This window comes from Notothenia rossii, assembly GCF_949606895.1.
Source record: "Notothenia rossii genome assembly, chromosome: 10".
NCBI lineage: Eukaryota > Metazoa > Chordata > Actinopteri > Perciformes > Nototheniidae > Notothenia > Notothenia rossii.
Genome location: NC_136908.1, coordinates 5,497,158 through 5,519,711, shown reverse-complemented (window position 1 = coordinate 5,519,711; position 22,554 = coordinate 5,497,158). Strand labels below are relative to the sequence as shown.

Here is a 22,554-nt window from a genome sequence, read left to right as displayed (position 1 = left end):
CTTCAGTCTGGGCTGTTCTGCTTATATCAGCCTCCATTCATCTGATCGCTACCATACCCAAGGCTAGGATGGGATGTCTCACCGCGATATCCCCCAGAAAGCCTCATGGGCCCAATTAAAACCCAATTCACCTTCTTCATGTTCAGTCCTTTTCATCCCCCTGCCCTCCTTTTCCCTCCAACTCTCTTTGATTCTCAGCTTCTCGTGCTCTCGTGGGTAATAGGCAAAGGGGATCCAGCTTGTTCTTACTGTATCGGCAACATACAGTATTCAGGCCATATTTGTATCTCATTAAACTTTGTTTAGTTGTTTGGAAGATATTTTACACAGCCGTGTGCATCTGGAAAACAGTGCTATGATGCACAAAGGGAGAACTGCAGCACAGATAATGACTGGGAGGCTGTGATAATAAGCAACCTCAGTCCTTTATCTTGATGCAGGATACTGATGCAACAAACAGCTTATTGGAATATCATGATAGAAATGTGACTTGACTTTTTTATCCATTTGCGATCTAGATGAAGGTCCCGAATATCTCCTTTGAAAAAAAGTTATGCTTTTATAGGGATGTTGGTTTTAACAGAAAGTTATCCATCTGACGTCAACATGTTTTTCTATCTTACATGTACATAGTTTACTTATTTCATCAATACATTCACAATTGTATCACTAGCACAATTTTTTATGGCACTATTTTACTCTCTTATTTCTTTCTTCAGGTCTACTGTATGTTGCACTGATGGCAGGGGCTGTGAATATGTTTTTGTAGCTCATGACAGACAAACCAAACCAATCTTTTGTTCTAGAACGGGTCTTTTGCTTTTGTATGTTGCCTAATGACCACCATAGTTCCAAGAGACGCTGCCCAGATGATGTTGCGCATAATTGCTAAAATAGTTTTACGCTAGGAGAAGCAACTGAGTGAGGTGAAGGTCCTGAAAGATACCACGGTTTTGCACTGAGGCTTATTAACGCAGTGTTGTAACAGGAGGAGTGAGCCTCGGGGTAAACTGCTACACTGGATGCAACCAAATCCTACACTGTCTCTAACAATTAAAATGTAAAGGCAATTTTATAGACATTTAAAGGTCACCTATTGTGCAAAATCCACTTGTTCATGTCTCTTCTACGTCAACATGTGTCCCCTCTTCTTCATTTCTCTTCTACATCAACATGTGTCCCCTTTTCTTCATGTCTCTTCTATATCAACATGTGTCCCCTCTTCTTCATGTCTCTTCTACATCAACATGTGTCCCCTCTTCTTCATGTCTCTTCTACATCAATATGTGTCCCCTCTTCTTCATGTCTCTTCTACATCAACATGTGTCCCCTCTGTGGAAAGAGACTCTGAAAGTTTCAGGAAAAAAGATTCTCTCTCTTTTTGTCCTGATCCATTTCTATAAAAACCTGTCTGAAAATGAGCTGATCAGATTTTGGCCACTTTATGATGTCATAACGATGTTTTGGCTTGTGTAACCATTAGCCAATCAGCAACCAAGGTAACCCCCCCCCCCCCCCCCCCCCCTTATCACCTGAATCTCCTCCTAGAGCACCATTGAGTTCTTTTTAACCAAATCTCTCTCAGAGGGGCGTGGGGAGGGGCTCCTAATTTTCATCTAAAGTAACAGACAGAGAATCAGCACTTTGGAAACAGGGCTGAAACAGAGGGGATTATGGGTAATGCTGCAATGATCTGTTTGGTGTTTCAGCCAATCAGAGACAGGCCCTGTATATATCTGAGACCTATAATATATTGATGAAAAACAGTATAATAGGGGACCTTTAAAGATGAAAAAAGCTACTTCAATTTACAAACCTACTATAGGTTTAACCTCAGAACCTAAAATAAAGTGTTTTTATGATCAAATTACTTCTTCAATATAGAAAAAGCGTCTATTACATCCTAAATCTCAAACTGTGATTGCAGTTTCCTCCCGAAAACACTTTTCTGTCTATTTCAAACCGGTGCTGGTCACAAAGCTTTCATCATCATCCCTGAAAGCACTTCATGTCACAAACAAACCATCAGACTAAGGCTGAGTTAGTCTCTTCATATAGCCTCAATCAGAAAGCTTATTTGCCCCAGAGACAGTGGAGTCATTAAAGGGCTGCAGTGATGAATGTGTGTCGCTAAAGAGGAATATTACCTGCCCACATGATGAGCACCACAACGATGATGATGAGTTCTCCTGCCCTCAGCTGAGCATCCTGACCAACCTCCTCCATTGTCACCTCATCTGGGGAGAAAACAAACACACTTAGAGTCAACAAAGTGTCTCTGAGGACGCTGTGATTTATTGTGCCAGAGAGTGAAAGTAAAATTGCCACCTCTCTGAAACTCTGCAGGGAAAGATAAAAGAATATAGCAGGGTGACAGGAGAGCAGAGAGGTGTTCATTTTCCTTTGTGGCCAGTGTAATTAAAGCTAAGTGAGAGCAGCGGCCTACAGAGACAGAGGGCTGCATCACAAACCCCATCACTCACGTCTGACAGGAAGCTGGCACCAATCACAGGGCTCAAGGTTTGAACACAGTCCGAACCACAACTCTCTGTAGCCTGGTGCTAGCCCAAAAAACCCTAGTCAAAAGGATAATTTCCTGGAGTTGTGAATATGGCATTAACACATAGATAGATAGAACAGATAGATAGATTCCTTTATTGTCACTACAAGCATTCCTAATGGTGCAATCACACATAACAGACAGTACAAGTATCATTTGACAATACAAGCTAAAAACGTTGAATATAGACTATATAAAGTGACTAAAAATTTGACCTATGCTACATAGAACAGTACGCTTACAGAACAATACAACATTACCATACAAATACAAGAACAAAACAGTCAAGGCAGTACAAAAATGTAAACAAGTCAATAAATAAGTTATTGTTTGAGTTTGAGTGTTTAGATTGCCACAGCTACTAATATCTCAATGCTATGAAATGACCATTTTGCAGTAATATAAATATAAGAGGGTATAACATTTAGGGAAAAAAAATAAATGTCATGTCTAGTATGTCTAGTGTCTGTAATGACTGTATTTCATTCAACATGAGAATCATATTTTCATGGATACAGGGCTCATTAACCATTACTGGCTTAATTGACAAGAAGCTTTTGATAAATGGTGCAGAAAAAAAGTCCTACATATATCCACCAGAAGGGGGTGGTCTCAACCAAGAGGCAAAATTCAGGGGTGTTTCTCAATGTCAAGGAAGGATGCTCCAGAGCCACTATTTCAAGGATGCTACGTCATCGAGTCCCGCCGAAGGACTGTTCCAATGTCCAGGCTCCTTGGAATTCTAGCGAGCCCGGCGTCCTTTGTAGCGAGAAATTTCAAGGCTGCACATGTGTATCCTCCGCGGTCTTAAAATCCCCACAATGCTTTGCGCACGGACCAATTTCCAAATCTTTGGCGGAAATCATGCTCCATTTAAGGCGGGGCCTCGCATATGACGCACACCTGCACACCTGTTAGCCTGTTCCAACATTCTTTGTTTTCCGAGGCTAGGAAGGATTCTTGCCTCGCTTCTGAAGGAAGTGACTCCGAAGACATGTCCTACCAAGGAAGCGTCCTCGACATTGAGAAACACCCCAGGTTTGAGAAGTGAAGCAAATGCGAAGTGTCTTAAACCTGCATTATTACGAATGGCCAGCAGGGGGCAACTCCACTTCTTGCAAAAAAGAAGATGGATTCTAGAGAAGTGTATGAGAAAATGACCCTACTTCTTACTTGATTTATTAGCTAAGTAAGCATTTCCCCAATGAGTTAATGGTCTCAAACACTAATTTTAAGTCTTTCCCAATAAAGCCTGAAGTTGATTTTGAGCTACGTTCCAATTCAGAGGAAATCAGACGATAGAGCAAGGTAGGATTAAGGAAAAGGCTACCTTACGATTGACAGGTAATTTGACGTTTTTGACCCTTTCACAGTTTGTGATTTAACAATTTGGTGGCATAAGAATGTTGGTTGTGCTTATCTCTCTTCTCTTGTGGTTGTGGACGACTTGTGGTTAAAAAAGTTGTCCACAAACCTATAGGTGGCTACCTCCACTTCTTTTATAGTGTATGTTTTTAACTCAAAGCCAAGGGTAATGGTCAAGAACAACACAAACAAACCATTGAAGCATTCCAAAGAGGCTTAATGTGTTTTTAGGTAAAGTAGGTAAGTACTTAAAGGTTCAGGATCATTTTCCAGAAGTGAGGATAAGCTTGTTCAAAGTCATATTTTCCAACTTAAAAAAAAAGAAGCACAGACATAACTCTATGGGCAGGGTGAAGAGTGTGATGATCATCCTCCCGCTTCAATTATGAGTTTGAGGGAAATCGTTTTTCTATGCTCACAAGTCTCCTGTTGCCATGGTGAACCCTCTTAGCTGAATACATGTTTCTGATGTGAGAGCAGACCAGCACTGAATAAGATATGTTTGGGTTGTGTCGTCTTGTATCTGTAAGTTCACGTCTACTTCTCTCTGCACGTTGTCCCTTCAGTAGACTGAACAACAGCGAAATACTTTCAAATGAACACTCAACAGACCTCAGTCTATCTTACAGGTTATATAAAAGTATGCTTGAATGAGGGTGCCAATTACAGAGTAGCCTGGGGGAGCATGGCTTCCCTTAATGAGACTTGAGCTGGACTGAAAACATGGTTTGTGAAGTGTTGGTATCCCAAACATCTAACATTATGAAAATAGGCTATTTTTGCAATGCATTTCAAATGTTCCGTATGTCCAGCATCATGGATCATGCATACAATTATATTGCATATGCATTTATTGTTCATGCCATAGGTGAGAGAGTTCCAACGTTGTTCCTACTCTCACCTATGGTCACGAAGGATGTGGGATGAGCATCAATGTTAGAGATAAGGTGAGCAGTTCAGTCATCCAGGAGAGACTTTGAGTTCAGCCCCTGCTCCTTTAGCATAGAAAGGAGCCACTGAGGTTTGCTGGGAAGAGATCGATGGGCAGACCCAGGACCAGTTGGAGGAATTATAACTCGGAATAACTTGGAATCGCCCAGTCAGAGCTTGTTGATGTGGCAGGGAAAGAGAAGTTTGGGACACCAGGTAAGAGGTTGGTAATGAATGGATGGATGTATTATTCATGCATGAGGGACAGGTGCAATAAAATATGTATAACCTTATAACAGTATTTACCGTACCTGAAAGGCGCAATCATTAAAAGTAGCTTTAATTAGAGAATAATCAAATTATTAGAACTTGAGTTAAACCTGAGGCTAAAACAAACTCCAATGAATGATGTCAAATACACCTGTACACAAGCCTGGCCCTATTTTCTTTGTTCTATGTAGAAAACGTCAAGCAAAACTCCATAAGAAGTAATCCACATGCTTCTACAATTCCCGACTTCAAGCTTTTGTTAGGAAGACAAATACCATTGCACCTGTACTGGGAAAGTCACAACACTGTAGTTGTTCTGGTCTAAACTGAATACTGCAAGCAGGCTGCTGCACCGCTGTCAGAGATCAATTAAAGGCATAAACAGCTCTGATACTGTAGCAAGGAGGCCGTGCAATGTTTTACTGCTGGGAAAGATTGATTTACAAGAACAGCAGATTTTGCAGCTCCTTGTATAACGAAATAACCAACACTACACATCAACACAAGACATCAAATATTCACTACATGATAAAAACTTTAGTGCATTTAGATTTAATTGCAATGTTTTGTTATATTGGCATATGAGTTTCAAACTGGAAGCCAGGCAGAAACAGAGAACGATCACCAGACAGATAGGAGCACAGATTGTGTGTTGTGTTGCATTGTGCCTGCAGATACTAAATGGTGTCAGGCTGATTAATACCCGCTAAGAAGGGGAAGGGTAGCATTAATGGCTGGGAGATTTAATCAGCACCGCTAATGAATGCTTCGATACACACACATATATACACACAACTTGCTAAAGGAGAACTTGCATAAAAAAACAAAACAAGGGACAAATCGTCAAACTAAACACGCAAAACACAGCTATCGTTGCAGCTATTTCATACGAGTATCAAGTCGGAAAATTGTCATTGTTTCTTAAAGAGGCCCTTTCATGCTTTGCTGTGCTCTCCCTAGGTTTGTGTGCATGTAAATGGTCTCCAAAGGCTAAAATCCCAACGTTTCTCTCCAACGCACTCCCCTAGTGCCTGAAACGCCTTCAATGGACTCCTTTGTTTACATCTGTAACATAGTGACATCACTGTGTAACACTTCTATTGGCTAGCGCTCGATCACATTGTACGTGATAGGCTAAGGGGCGGGACATCTTTAAACGGTCGACCAATCACAACAGAGCCGGCCAGCGAACCAATCAGAGCAGACTGGGCTCTGGTTTCAGACAGGGGGTGAAAAGAGAAAACTTAAAGACATAATAACCTACAATTTCAACTGTGCTTAATTAAACAATAGAAAACAATACGAACAACAACACAAGGGTGTCCGACATTTTTAAATACAATATTTATCTCCCATAGATTTACACTCAATGCGTTTAAAAAAAATTACAGAGCCAAACGTATTCCCTATCGGTTCAATACAGCCTTTTAGTTTTCGACAAGCCTGCACACAGGGGTGTTTTTAGGAACCGCTTCTCCTTAATGTCTTCTCCTGTTTCCTTATCACTTTGCTGCTGATGAGCATTTTCTGTGTCCCTCTGAAGCAGCTGCTCCACTGTAACTGGGTCGAAATGATAAAATTGGAAGTACTGCAGGTCGTTCCAGATAACAGCCGTCTGCACTCCAGAATCCCAGAATCAGAACAATGAAATGCATGGGAGATGTTGGAGGGGTTCTCACAAAGACAGCCATTTTCTGCATTTAGCTTGTATTAAATTGTCAAATAACCTTTTTGTTGTTGTTGTGATGAAGCATGGTTACACAGATATAACAGTTGGATGACTTTATGCCTGTATTTCCATGAAAGGCAGTATTTTTGTTTGCTCTTCTGTGTTGGCTGCTTCTGTTCTTGTGTGCTTTTCTACTAACATTTGTGTGCTTTTGCAGCTATTAAACTTGCATCATCGACCTACCTGTGTATGTGTTTGAAGCATCTGCTCTGCAGGAGCTAAAACTCACACTGTTGGTTTCAGACTCAATTTATTTTTGGCTTCGATCGAATTTCACAAAATATGCATGAAATGTTGCCTAAAGGCTTTTTTCACAGAATATGTCTGAACCAAAGTATTCTTTCAGTAACAGTAAATGACAGAATTATGGCCAATTGAGTAAGCTTTTTAAGTGCCAGCATCCCTTAACCAGAGAGGGCAAAAGTACACACATCCTTTACTCGAGTAGAAGTACAGGTAGTCATGTTTAAAAATACTCTGGTTAAAGTAGAAGTTCTGACTAAACTTGTTTACTCAAGTAAAAGAAAAGAAGTGTGGGCTTTGAAATGTACTTAAAGGTCCCATGTCATGCTTTTCTGGTTATCACCCGTCCCCTTGTGTGTTATGAAGGTTTTTCTGCATGTAAACGGTCTGCAGAGTCAAAACCCTTAAAGTACACCCTGTAGCGAGTAAAACTCTAACACAGAAAATACCTCCCCAAAACGCCTCGTTGGTGAAACGTCATCATCCATTTGATTCTTCCGGGTACGCGCTTACGAAAGCACGTACCCGTTACGTTAAGCCCCCGCTGATTGGTACAAATTGACAAATCCACCCACACACTCAGTGCAGGCAGCTCTGCTGATCTCTCCTCCCTGGCTGCAGGCTGATAACAGACAGAACTTTCGGATCGCGGCAAAATTCTCTCGGCAGACCCATTCTCACAGCGTTTACAGTATCAACCTATAAACCTTTTTCTTACTCAATATCAAGCCACACTTATTGTTTTTATTTCGGCTGTGACTTTGTGTGTGCTCAGGTTGAGTTTGGCTGTGTATCGCTAAACAAGGAAATCACACCTCCACGGAGCTCAGCGCGATTCGTACCGACCAATCAGAGCACACTGGGCTCACAGGGAGGGGGGGAGCTGCAGCGAGCCGTTTAGTGGAGAAAGTGAATACTGCTGAATACACATACTTTACAGAGATGCTGTATGCGAAACCAATGTGAGTTTGGAAAATTGCACATTTTTTTTCTATTTTAGTATACCTCAACAATGGAATTATGATCAGTGGAAATGGCCATGACATGGGTCCTTTAAGTAAAAAGTACCCATAACTAGCAGCTGTTTTAAAGAGTACCTGAGCTCCCTTTATATTAATAGAACAATAATGTCATTGTTAGCTAATGAATGTTTCCATGCTGAACAACGGCAACATGACAACGTTTTCATTGGTCCCTCTTCTTTAGAGAAGACCAGGAAATGATGGATACACGGATCGTGTTCAAATCAATAGGCACGCAATGACTCTAAATAATAATGATCACGCCACCAAACACACATTCAGACTAAAGGAACCAGCCTGTTTGGAAAATGAGAGAAGTAGAAAGTACAGGTATTTGAGTTCAACATGTAAGAAGTAGAAAGTACAGGTATTTGAGTTCAACATGTAAGAAGTAGAAAGTACAGGTATTTGTGTTCAACATGTAAGAAGTAGAAAGTACAGGTATTTGAGTTCAACATGTAAGAAGTAGAAAGTTATCAGAAAAATAAGAAGTGGAGTAAAATACTGATACCAGAAAAATTTACTTAAGTACAGTAACGAAGTATTTGTTCTCCACTACTTCCCACTTCTGCCCTTAACATTCATTTAATGTTTAGATTTTGTGTAGATAAACCTTTTTACTACAGGTAACTTCAGAGATAAACAGGTAAAAAGTGAAAGAAGTGTATTCTGGTCTCTCACCTGGGCTTTTGGACGCCTGCTTCTCCGACTCTTTGGGCGTCCTGAAGAGGACGGGCTCACTAGGGGGGCTGCTGCCTCCCATGCTGATGCTCTGAACATGGACGATGTACTCCGTGTCCTCATCCAGATCCCACAGAGCACAGGAGCGCGTGGTGGTGTTGACTTCCTGGATGAACCTCAGCATGCGAGCATCCTTCTTCTGCAGAAAGGCAGGGAACAGAAGGGCAGAGGAAGAGAAATCAGCGCACTCGTTGTGATGTGATACTTTATTGGTCCCCGGAGAGAGAAGTCCTCTTTTCTTTGGCAGCAACTCAGCGGAGAGGTCACAGGTCAGGGTTAAACTGGTGCATCAAGCACACTTTCTGAATGTATTACCACATCATACTAAATTATAAAGGTTTTAGAAGTTTATTTCCAACGTGCCCCGAACAGAATCCTGCAGGAACCGTTAACTCTTTGACATGGAGAGATTATACTGAGTAGCAATATCTGCAGTCAAGTTCTGCATTACTTTAAAGGTCCCCTATCATACTGTTTTCATCAATATATTATAGGTCTCAGATAAATACAGTACATGTCTCTGAAGTGTTTGGCTCCAAACACCAAACAGATCATTGCAGCATTACCCATAATCCCCTCTGTTTCAGCCCTGTTTCCAAAGTGCTGATTCTCTGTCTGTTACTTTAGATGAAAATAAGGAGCCCCTCCCCACGCCCCTCTGAGAGACATTTGGTTACAAAGAACACATTAGCCGCTTTCACACTGCAGGACTTGCCGTACTTTAGTGCCGGCACTAAAGTACCACGGCACTGAATCCGCCAGGGGGCTAGTGCCAATCGCATTCACACCGCAGTACTTTCCCTGAGGCAAGATTACGCTGACGTCACTTCGTCTTCTTCTTCTCTGGGTTTACTGGCAGGCCGCAAAACCACTTCACGGCAAGTACAAAAAAAAACGAGAGAAGAAGAACTACATGGGGGAGGGGGTATAAAGCCCACCCGCTGTACATGATATATATATATATATATAATAGGTAGGCTCAGCAGACAGACCGTAGTGCAAAGATAAAGTGTCACATGATTATCTACTAAATAGTGAATTCAGCATCAACTTCACCAAGATGAAGTTCATATCTTCCTAAGATACGTGTTACTTTATGTCCCTACTAGAATCCGAGCTCAAATTACTCAAACCAACAAAATGTCCAAGCAAAGAATCATGTGCACCATGAGGCTGCGTTATAAGGGTCATTTACAAATAAAATACCCCATTATAACAATGGACTTTATCTTTATGTATTTATTATGTATTACCCCCTCAGGCTGATTTTGGAAAAGGACATTAATAATAATAATAATAATAATAATGCATAATATTTATATAGCGCCTTTCACGAAACCCAAGGTCGCTTTACAAGTCGGGTAGGGGAGGGAGTAGAGGAAAAGAGGCAGACAGGTTAGGGGGGGGGTGGGCAAGCAAGTAGCGGAAAAAGAAACCTATCAAACTAACTATATAGTGGGGAAAGCCTTGGTGAAAAGGTGCGTTTTGAGGGCTTTTTTGAAAGTGTCCAGGGTTGGGGCGCTGCAAATTTCGTGGGGGGAGAGAGTTCCAGAGGGTGGGGGATGCTACACTGAAAGCTCTGTCACCGAAAGTCCGCAACCTGGTGCGGGGGGCAGAGAGGAGATCCTGTCCAGACGATCGTAGCTTCCGGGATGGAGTTTGGTGGCGGAGAAGGTCAGACAGGTATTGGGGGGCGAGGGCGTGGAGGCATTTGTAGGTCAGAAGAAGGAGTTTATACGTGATACGGTGCTTGACTGGGAGCCAGTGGAGGTGGATGAGGGTGGGGGTGATGTGCTGCCAGGGCTTGGTTTAATTAACAATTAACTAAATTAATTAACAATTAACTGTTGTTTTGTGTTTTCCCCTTATTTATCTAAAACAAATGACATGATAAATTACTTGTGTTTATGTGTGTAAGACTTGTGTTTCTGCCCCTGCCATCGCTGCACAAGGTTGCAACATTGTAGATAAATTCAACCACCGACACCTGTCTGCTCTCACATTCTTCTATTCTGCAAATTTGGGGTGGGACACAAAAATTAAAGCTTCGCCAGTTTGTTTGTTTTATTGCACAGTCAAGACATAACAATAACGGCATTACGCCGCTCAAGTAGCTTTTGCGAACATCGCTCAAAACATTTGGAGTTGGGAACTGCTTTCTGTAGAAGCTGCTGCATCCCGTCCTCAGAGTCAATTGCCAGAAGCGCCGACACTTCCTCATCATTCCACCGCTCCGGTGTTGTAATACGTGTGGTCATAAATGCTTTAAAGTACAAACAAACTACTCGCTCAGGTGTGGATATGGTTTTGTAGCGAGGAAAAAAAAGGCTGCCTAACAAAAGAAATTCAGAGTCTAACGGGGCGTGGTCTGCAATTCGCCCAGCCAATAGAAATAGAATATAAATTGGCACTCTTTTATCACCAGGTTAGTACCACCTCTCTAGCAGGGACTGAAAATGGCGAAAAGAGTTCCCGGCACTGAGTAGTCCCGGCGGTGTGAACGTGACATTATTGGTACTAACGGAACTAAAGAACCAAAGTACCAGGGAAAGTCCTGCGGTGTGAATGCGGCTTATGGTGCGCTAGGAGGAGATTCAGGTAATAAGGTGTGGCGGGGTTACCTTGGTTGGTGATTGGCTAATGGTTACATAAGCCAAAATCGTTATGACATCATAAAGTAGTCAGCTCATTTTCAGACAGGTTTTTATATAAATGGATCAGGACAAAAAGAGAGAGAATGTCTTTACACAGAGGGGACACATGGTTATGTATAAAATATATGAACAAGTGGGTTTTGCATAATAGGTCCCCTTTAACTTAAGTCACAGGCTCAGCTCCATGCTCTTTCAAGGCATTATAAAATAGTTGTTCCACTACCTTGCATATCAAATGTAGATTTCTGGATCCAGGGTCAGATTTGTCTGCTGTCGACAGAAGCTGCCCTCCGGTGAGGGACTGATAAGGTGCAAATGCAAACACGTCTCTCTTGGATAACAGTTAACAGTTAAACGCTGAATAAAGCCCCAGGGGAATTGTTCGGCAGTGTAATTAAGCGAAGGGAAACAGAGTGTGTCTCTGGCCGTGTAGCTCTGCTTGAAATGAACATTATTACCCAGCTACTGCTTGCTCAGGTCAACTGGATCCTGATAGACCAAAGTAAATGTCCTTGTGGGCTTTTTTAATTAACGAAGAATTCTTCGAATGGAACATTTGCACATTTAGAGAATATCCACAACTTGTTGGCCTCACTGTTTGGTCTGTGTCTATTTCATTTAAACCAGGGCTATTTAAAGGCCTACGACCCCTCACTGTGATAGGACACACTGGACCCTATTGATGTAAGAAACATAATATTGAAGTGCAACATGAAACGTTTAATTTATGCATTTGTGTCACAATAATATTATTTGTTCTCTTACTTAGTTACTTAGCTTATTTGGGGGGTGATCATGCTCTATGTTTTGGAACTCAAGATCCCAGAGTACTTTGGGGGATGTGAGCAGACATATGATGTGGGTTCAGTTTGAGGGCTACAATTACACAGAGCCCTGTTTCTTTGGCCAATATAACTTAACATGTTGGTTAATTGCTGACATTCAAAGTATGCTGAATTGTCTATTAATTTAAAAGGTCATCTTTCTCTGGATTACATTATTTCCTAAGTTATAAGGAACATGTTCTCTCTTCTCTCTGCTAACTGATAAAAGAAGACATGTCTCCAAGCTTTAATATTCAAAAAGCTCTTTGTTTGTCTCATACTGCCTGTGCTGCAGCACCTCTTTTCACCCTCTGTCTGAAACCAGAGCCCAGTCTGCTCTGATTGGTTAGCTGGCCGGCTCTGTTGTGATTGGTCAACTGCTTAGAGATGTCCCGCCTCTTAGGCTATCACGTACAATGTGTTGGAGCGCTAGCCAATAGAAGCGTGAGTGTTAAAAATCAAATCAACATTTATTATAGCTCCAAATCACAAAAAATGCCTCAAAGGGCTGTACAAAGCAAACAAAAGAAAAATACAAACGTCATAGCATAAAAATTATAAAAACTGACACATAGTGATGTCATTAAGAGAGAATATCCTTCTGGCGGGAACTTTGGGATTTTAGACTTTACAGACCATTTACATGCACAATATAACAAACTAGAGGAAATGAAAAACACCCAACAGCATAATAGGACCTCTTTAACTAATGTTTTTTTATGTATCTTAATATCGTTCCGGAGCTCTGTTTCACGACCACTGCCCTCCCTTTCCTCTCATGCAGTGTCTTTGCTTCAGCCTCAAACTTTCTGTCACATGACGGACACATGGAGGTACCTGTTGGGTGATGGCGAATCCAATGACAGGGTCCCCCTCCGAGATCTCCCACGTGACCATGGCGGAGTTTACCTCAATGTCTGTGATGGTCACATTGAGTGGAGCTGACAGCAGGGTGTCTGACAAACACACGCAAACACACACACGCACACACACACACACACACACACACACACACACACACACACACACACACACACACACACACACACACACACACACACACACACACACACACACACACACACACACACACACACACACACACAGACATGCAGCATGGCCACAGGAGGAGACAGGTCATTAATATTCTGCCGTCACACCTTGTAATACATACAGGAGATGATAAAATGTACACCTGAAGACACACTTCTCCTCTTCATCCCTCTTTCAACTTGTTCTCCTCTTACTCTTTAGCCCCGCCTCCTCTTAAATCTCCTCTTCACCTCCTACAGATTAATCTCTCTGCTTTCATTAATAACAGGCCTAATTAACCACACACAGATCTCTTGGTGTTCTCTTTCTCATCTGATTTCTACACACACGCACACGCACACACACACACACACACACACACACACACACACACACACACACACACACACACACACACACACACACACACACACACACACAGTCCTATCTTTACCTCCCTCTCTCCTCTCGCTTTTCTTTCTCCCACGCACATCTCATTAGAGTGTGACTCCTGGGGATATATTGGGCTGAAAAAAAGAACCTCACATCCCAGAATGCAATGCGATTTTCAGTTGATCAGGAGATTAATTGATTAAATTACCGACCCGCTTCACTTTCTCCCTCATTAACTGTAAAGAAACACCGATTGGTATTGTGTGTGTGTGTGTGTGTGTGCGTGCGTGCGTGCGTGCGTGTGTGTGTGCGTGCGTGCGTGTGTGTGACAAAAAATTGGTGTTGTTAGCCCAAGGCCTCCTATGAACGAAGCTAGGGTTTAATTTTCCACGATGCTGACTTCTTGAAGCAACACGGGAGTAAGAAAGCAACAGAACACACACATGCCTCCTCGCATGCACGCACACATTCACCTGGGATATTTTCAGTCTTCTAAATACTTCAAGAGGACAAGCAAATACAGAAAGCATCTCATAAACTGATTGCACTTTTAACTGCCCCCGTAACATTCATAAGACAGACAAAGTAGCCGCTATCAGATCAACATAGTCGAGGATTTAGCAGCTATAAATCGGATTTTTACCTTTAGGAGTCGGTAGAGACAAAAACTAATTTAGAAAGACCTGAATAATTACCCCACGTTCATCAGGGGGCTAGAAAAACAACTCCAAATGAATGCTGAATATGTAAATCGGCAACTGTTTGCTATGTTCTCCATCAACTTTATTAGGTGATAATCGATAATGAGGTTTTTACAACTAGTTTCTGTTGCCCCCAGGTGGCAAACAAATCACTTATTGCACGTTTAAAATATATTAAGCAGAACCTCCACTCGAAGGGTAACATTAACAAAACTCGATTAGAGTCATTAAGTTGGAAAAATGGCTCGTGAATTAATGGAAAATGGATTGCAGCCGAGGTCTGATTCACAACCAATACTGCACTAATGATATCACAACACTAACACGCCCATAGGGGTGCAATTTAATTTGTGGCTGCTTTGAGAATAACCTGCTTTATTTTAGTTTTATGTGTAGGATTTTTGCACTTTTGTTAAATCCTTTTGGGAAATTACCCAAATCAGTAGTTTGAGGTTCCCTTAAAAAAAAAAACTAACACTTAAAGGTGGGGTAGGTAATTTTGGAGAAACCAGCTCGAGTGCGCTTGAATTTGAAAATACACAGCCGGAAAAAATATGCCACTTCCTCACAGAGCCCCTCCTCCAACACACGAACGCGCACATGACCAATGAGGGCACGAGATAAGTTTGTGCACAGATGGAAGGCTGACAGGCAGGTAGGCCATCCAGTTACTTTAGCCGGGCCGGCTCAGATGATTGGTCGAGCTTTTTACAGCGCCACGGCTTCCACAGATGACATTTTTCAATGGATTTTTTTCTTCAGATATTCATTGCTATCGGGATGTTAAGAGCATTCCATGGAATATAACAAAAAGTGTATCTCGAGCCGGTTTCTCAAACTTACCTACCCCACCTTTAAGTCCTAGGACAGGTAGTAAGTTGACGTTAAATGTGTGGTTGTGGTATTGAAAGGCAGTTGCATTTCCTTCATCAACAACCTTTCTTCTTAATTATGGTGTACAGCTACACATTACATCAGACGGCTTAGTGTCATTATTATCTGCAAACAAAGCAAACAACAAGCACAAGTCACTCATTGCATATTTATTTATACATTACATATTCATATTTTTCTCGGTTTAGTGACACATTTGAAATCAAAAGGGAGAGCACATCCCATGCACATAAATTAAAGATTGTCAATAAATTAATACTATATTGATATTGTGATATACGACTAGATATCAACCTGTATTTTGGGATATTGTAATATAGCATAAAGGTTGTATTTCCCCGTTTTTAAACATTGCTTACATTAAAGTGATGTCGTTTTCTAATATGTATTATTCATCTTTACTCACTAAGCCATTAATCATATTTTTATTATCATTATTTATATTGATCTATCAAAAATATCATTTTGTGAATATGTTATGAAAGCACAAATACCTACAATATAGTGGCAATATCGTTGTCCATGTATATGGTAAAAAATATCATGATATTTGATGAAGACCTAACAGAAATATATTTGTAGACTTTGCTAACGTTAGCCGCTAAAGACTCCTGGCTTTTACACTTAGACCTAACGCTTTTTATTTATATGAGGCTATAACATCATAAATTGCATTGTCTCACTTCAATAATTTGACCTCGGTACACTCTCATGTCCACATGTTACCGTCTCCTCTCCATTAAAGAGTCTGTGTCTCAGTGTGATCCCATTATGCTCCTCTGTCTCCCGTCCTCTCTGTTTTCCCGCCAGATTACACAAGCAGGAACTGCAGTCTGTCACGTTTTGTGCAAATTAGATTGTCATATCGTCACACTTCTGCAAATATTGAACACGCGGCCTCCGACAACTGTTAATGGTATAACAGGAAGAAGAATGTACTCTGTGTGTCGCTGCCCAATGCTAACACAATCACAGCAGAGAACGCTGGACTGTTACATGGTGTTGGCAAATGACATGTTTTAGTAGGGGGCCAAACTCTTTCAGCTGGGCTCCCGAAGGCTGTGTTTGTTGATGCAGAGTATGTGTGAGATACATTGCTATGACTCCCTGTTTGACTAGCATTATATCTCCCAGCACTTGCACACACCCACAGAAACAACACAACAGCAGAGAGGGGTTCCCATCCATTCTTAAGGCAATTTGCTGCCAAAGAGCTAAGGGCTGACAGCAGAATCTTCCAAAACTACATTTCAGCTCCAGATTCAGGAAGCCAAAAATAAAATCTGTGGAGGTGAGATAAATCCCACGTGATCTTATCGCCAGGATTTGGGCTTTTCATAGGCCTATCTGTCATCTCTCAGCTTATCAGCGGGACGCGGTGTAACCAAGATCTTACGAAGGGGATGAATGCTCTTCTTGCTGTAAGACGCTGCAGGTACAAATTATGCAACGGCATGAAAGATAGACGAGGAACCATATCCCCCATGCATAACATACCATGATTAGATCTGTGCTGCATGTATGGGATCTGAATGAGAAGAGCTCATACTCGTTAAATTCAATACTGTGTCGTATTGCTTCAGGGCTTTGGTGGTTGTTGAAGCTGAGGGATTTTGGATAAGGCAACACAGAGATTGTTGTCTTGATAATTTGAGAAGGTGACAGCTTTAAATGTCTTGTTTTTCAACCAAGAGTCTGAGAGCCAAATCTATTAAATTATGTAGGGCTAATGCTGGATTATACGCCTTTATATAATTTATTTTCTTATCCTATGATAGACTTGACCCTGATCTTTTTTACGTTGAGTAATCGTACGACCCTTTTTACAGATACACAATATTTCTTACATTATCTGCTTTTCGTACGATATAATGGACATAACTTGAATATTGAATACATTGCAATTCCAATTAAAAAAGTATATTGTTTAGAGTTAGGGTTAGTGTGTACCTGGATAATTATGCTAAGTATCATAAAAATTATTTTATCGTAATTATTGGGACAATAAATATTAACAAACATAATTCAAATGAAAGGCCTGTAGGTTGAACCTTTAAATGTTTGGCATAAATGACTAAGGTTAATCGATTTTCAAAATAAGCACAGGTCATTTTTCAGACAATCAAAACAAATCAATAAAGCAAAAAAGCACATTTGTTCACCTTTGTGTAGTTTTAACACCCTACTATCTTTATTTAAGTGCACATTTGCCAGTGTATTCAATTATTTGAAGAACTTTCATCAACCAATCACAATGAGGGCTACAACAAAGATGGTTTATCAAAATGAACAGTGTTTCCAGAAATATTCTCCAAACTGGGGAGGAAAACTTGCAAATAGCGTATTAGCTTAATAACTCATGACACAGTACGATAACTTGTGTCAGCCATGTTTAGCCTTTGCAAAGCTTATTGCCTTTAGCTGATGCAAATGTAGAAGCTGACACATCCATAACAATGTCACACATCAGCTGCACTTTACTGTTTACATGATCAGACAGCTGTGGGTCATACACCAATACTCCACGGCAGCGTGTGTTGATCACAATGATCGCCCATGAACCTGTAGTGAAACTCACCGGCATGAACGAAGGAGAGGAAGCCCAGCAGGAGCAGCAGCCCCGCCGCACACGATCCGGGTTTAGCCTCCATCCTGCTGCTTCTTCTGGCGAGGCTTCACAGCCTGCGCGGCCCATTTATAACATCACATTTAACGGGAAGGAGCGAGCGAGCATCCCGGTGCCGGAGAGAGGACTTGTTGTTCCGGGGATGAGGCTCACCTGAACTTGGACGCTGCAGCAGAAGCGGAGCCAGAAGAGGAGGAAGAGGAGGAAGAGGAGGAGGGTGGAGAGAAAGGGGGGAGGAAGAGGAGTGGTGTTGGTTTGTCTCGGTACCGGAGAGCCTCCAGACTCACAGGCCGGCTACCGGTGAGCGGCGGCGTGAGAGGCTCTACTACCGGAGAAAGGTGAGAGGAGGCGTGCGCATTTGCGCAAGTGCTGCAGAGAGCAACGTGCCGCGCCACAGCGCTCTCTCTCTCTCTCTCTCTCTCTCTCTCTCTCTCTCTCTCTCTCTCTCTCTCTCTCTCTCTCTCACACACACACACACACACACACACACACACACACACACACGCGGGTTGCCTAAACTTCAGGACAATTCTTGTACAATATAAAGCTAGTGTGAGTTGTGCTCCCTAATATGTGTTGTAGCCTATTAGTTGAAATTGTCTTTAAATCTAGACAGTCAATATCAAAGCTCTCACCAAAAAAAGGGGGGGGAAATGGAATCTAGACTGTAATACAACTCACCTGTCTACCTTCACCTGCTCTCCCCATGCATCCATTGCACAGCATCTAATATCAGGAGGCGCTAACACTGTACTTATATAGCGCTTTATCCAGTTACGACCCCTCAAAGCACTTTACATACTAGGCTACATGTCGTTCACCCATTCACACAGAGCAGTGTACCTTACTCTAGGAACTAAAATTCATACACATGCACACACCGTTGGCCATCGGGAGCAACTCAGGGTTAAGTTGACTTGCCCTGGTTATGATACGTCGACACGTTAGCTGCACGGGTTGGGATCGAACCGCACTCCCTCGCAGCCACAGTCGCCCAAGTCGCTGCACTGGGAACTTTTTTACAAATCAAGTTTTGTTATGATAGTTTCAACATTTGTCAATTAATTGAGTTACATTACATCACTTTTAATTTAGCTGACACTTTTATCCAAAACCACTAACAATAAGTGCAATGAATCACTAAGACACACATTCAGATCCACAGCTAAAGTGCAGATATATTCACTTCAAATGAGCCCAACCATTGTAAGGTATGCATTAGTTTAAAAATGGCTCAAAACTCTTTTTTTAAATAATTGTTTTAGCTGCTAATGAGCTGATGATATCGATTTCACGTGCCACTTGTAGGAAACAGTTTTGTTCACCAACTCATAAAAAATGTTTTGTAGGCTACCGTCAATATGTGTTGTGTCTTAACACTGCACAAGAATCTGCATTAAACATCTTATATTCAAACAGCGTGATGGTGCAGAACCAAAGGAAAGCCAGAATAAGGTGGACACATTAAATCCATTTTGTTCAGCACTTTCTGTCTGGCCCTGAACAACATTTCACATGTCCTTGAGTCTGCAACTTAACCAGGATTCCTGATGCACATATAAACGAGTGGCCCTATGTCTGTCAATAAAACATGAACAATCTGCTCTATAACGAAGAAAACAAAGGTGTTTCCAAAATCACCAGGAAATGAGTCTATAATACAGGGGTCATTTAGAATTGAGGTGCCATAACTGGTCGGTAAAATGATCAAGATAGGGTCCTCCGATATGGTCAATTAAAATAAGCAATATACAGTGTCAAGTCAATAAAGAGGACACAGTACATGTGCACCTTATTAAGGTAAAAAAAAAGGCCTGCAGTGTGGCAGAATGACGGTCCTTGGCCACACATATAGGGAAGATCGCTGGCTTGGATTATACAGATCGATGCACATTAACATTATAAAAGAGGCCTCTTATGGCCCGTCCACACTGCAGCTTCGACAGCTTCAAAAACGGTTTCCAACGCGTTTGCCCATTCACTTTGAATCGGGTGACGTCACGTTGCCTCGCTTTTCACCGAACTGAATTGTGGGTAGCAGAGCGGAGCTTTCCTGGCGTTTCAGGCTGCTAAAGTTGATATGAGCAATGTTCAACTTTTGAAGCTTCTGAAGCTTTCGGTGGAAGCGTCAGCCAATCAAATCATATGCCAGTACAGCTCTAGACAATCAAACCGCTGCTTGTGTGTCAGGGGCGGGAGATTCATGTGATTGGTTGTTGGTCGAGCTTCAGACACGTCCGCCGGCAAGCTTTTTTTGAAGCTGGAGTGTGGACGGGCCGTTAATGTCTCTTTCATTTCAATTAGAAGAGCCCGAGGTGCCAGTCTCTTCCTCTCCTCCTCTTCACTGTCTTCAGTTGGAGGTTATAAGAACCATTTGGGATGACAGTCATATCTCTCTGCTCTGCCTCTGACAGTTTTATCACTGGACTAAGGTTCAGACGAGCGAAGTCTACTGCAGTGACCTCCAGCTCCTGCAGCTCCAGCATGACTTTGCCTTTTGCACCTATTGTGGGTTTCATCTGTTATTTCCATGGGTGGTGACGATGACACATTTAAATATGTTCTGGAAACTTACTTCAGAGGTTAATGTATAAGGTGAAAGTATAAGAAGTTATACAGATTTGATATTGTTGTCAGTCTGGAGGATTGTTATTTGACCTTTACATAAATGAATACTAACATGCATCGCAAAACCACTCAATTCACAAAAGAAATCAGAAACAGGTTTATTAACAGGTAGGTTTACACTTACGAGGAATTTGACTAGGTGTCGTGGTGCATATCAGCTCTTCCCTGGTGAAAGAGTTCGGTGTGCTGTATGTAAACACTGAATTAACGCACAAACCAAGACAAAACAGAGCGCACCAAAACAGCGCCATCTTAGTTGTTACATTACATGTCACTTGTTAGACGCTTTTATCCAAAGCGACTTACATACTCAATACTGTGGACAATCCCCACAGGGGCAATTTGGGGTGAAGTGTCTTGCACAGGGACACAACGACATGCTGACTGCAGTGGGGTTTGAACCTGTGACCCCCTGATCCGATCATCAACGCACAACCCACTGCGCCACACGCCTCCCGGTTATGAGTTAAGACATTACCTCATTCTTGTCTCTGTCATGAAAGCCCATTTCCACCAAAAAAGATAGCTTTGAAATGTAAAAAAAATATCCTGTAAGTCATTATTAACCACAAACTGTCTTGAAATAATGACATAAAAGCTTAAAATAATTAGAAACTAAACCAAAATAATGACTCACAGTATAATGCCTCAGTACGTCAAAATAACACATTTGTATTATTTTTTAAAAAAGGGCTTATGATCTCAAACTAACCATACACTTTTCATTTCATGGAATTATGCTAAGAGTTACTTGATATTTTGAAATGCATTATTCAAAATATATGTTTATTCTTTTCCTGTTTCACTTTTTGCCTGGGAACAAAAACATCTGTTACTGATGAAGTTGTGTATTTCAATAATATAGCTTGTAGCTCTTGATCAGTGGTTACCATTAACAATAATTCCTTTGGTAAATTGCAAGATTGGTTGATGAAAACAAAGCTGGCTCATTTAAAATGGCAACTTAAATCACACATTAACCTGAAATTGAGCTAATCAGTGTATTACATTTCTTCAATTACTCGACGTGAGACCTATTGTTATACTCAATGGGTTGCTTTCCATAGGGAATTGAGATTTTGGACCTCTTTTCGGGAACATATTTCCAGAGGTGCTTTCTGTGTTCAAACTGAAAGAGAGCTGATGGGGTACAAACAGTCCTGGAGTGGCCTTAATCCATCTGAAGCTGCAGGGGAAGGAGAGAGTCTGCGGAGGCTTGAAGTGGCGTTATCGCTCACTTTTTCCTCAAGTCCTCTCACTGCTAACCCCCAAACTGCCCCTGGTGCAGTTTCATTACACTTTATGCTTGTGTGTGTGTGTGTGTGCTGGGCAGAAGAATATTTATGGTTGAGTCATGCAAATGAAGATGAAGGAGAATCCCGGGTGAAATTAATTGAGGGAAATTTCACAGAGAAGTCTGAATAATGGAGCACTGGGGTCTGACAGAAGAAGGACAAGACTCTTAGCTCTGAAAAGAGAATTTAAGTCCAGCTGAGGGATTGATATTGGGAGAAGTCACAAGGAAGACATTTGAAAGAGAAGTGTCAAGAGTTTGATTAAGAGATACTTTAAGGAAACATGTTTCAGTCCATTACCATGTCCCCTCGATGCCAAACTGAACCCGTTCAACTCTGCGTGTTGGCACCTTCGCAATGTCACACAAAATCAAGCTTATAAAAACAGCCATCCTAAAATTGTGCTCCACCAAAAAACTGCTGACATCATCTACTTTCATTCATGGTTATTTGGCCCTTTCATCCTTGGCGGCGCAATTCAATTTCATGGCCGATCTGACGGGACCAAAGCAATTCACCTTTCTCCTCTCTGCACTGTGCAATGCTGCAGGTGAGGGTGTAAACCGCATAAAGTGTTTTTAAATCTTAAGACTGTATTGTACCGGTAAGTTGAATATGGAGGCACAGAATCATTTACACACAGTCGT

The 22,554-nt window shown here is 41.6% G+C and overlaps 1 protein-coding gene across 5 annotated transcripts in view; it reads right to left on the bottom strand.

The window, feature by feature from the left end:
• Positions 1–18,334, bottom strand: part of fndc5b (fibronectin type III domain containing 5b) — a 28,645-nt gene extending 10,311 nt beyond the window's left edge. For 4 of the 5 annotated variants that reach the window (XM_079655503.1, XM_079655505.1, XM_079655506.1 and 1 more), the window contains exons 1-4: positions 17,937–18,334; positions 13,176–13,294; positions 8,801–8,999; positions 2,148–2,237 (exon numbers count right to left, since the gene is read on the bottom strand). In XM_079655503.1, coding sequence (XP_079511629.1) covers positions 2,148–2,237; positions 8,801–8,999; positions 13,176–13,294; positions 17,937–18,009 — 481 coding nt within the window. In that variant the 5' untranslated portion in view covers positions 18,010–18,334. The remainder of the gene's footprint in view (positions 1–2,147; positions 2,238–8,800; positions 9,000–13,175; positions 13,295–17,936) is intronic. The other variant, XM_079655507.1, reaches the window with a different exon arrangement.
• Between the last annotated feature and the right edge of the window lie 4,220 nt (positions 18,335–22,554).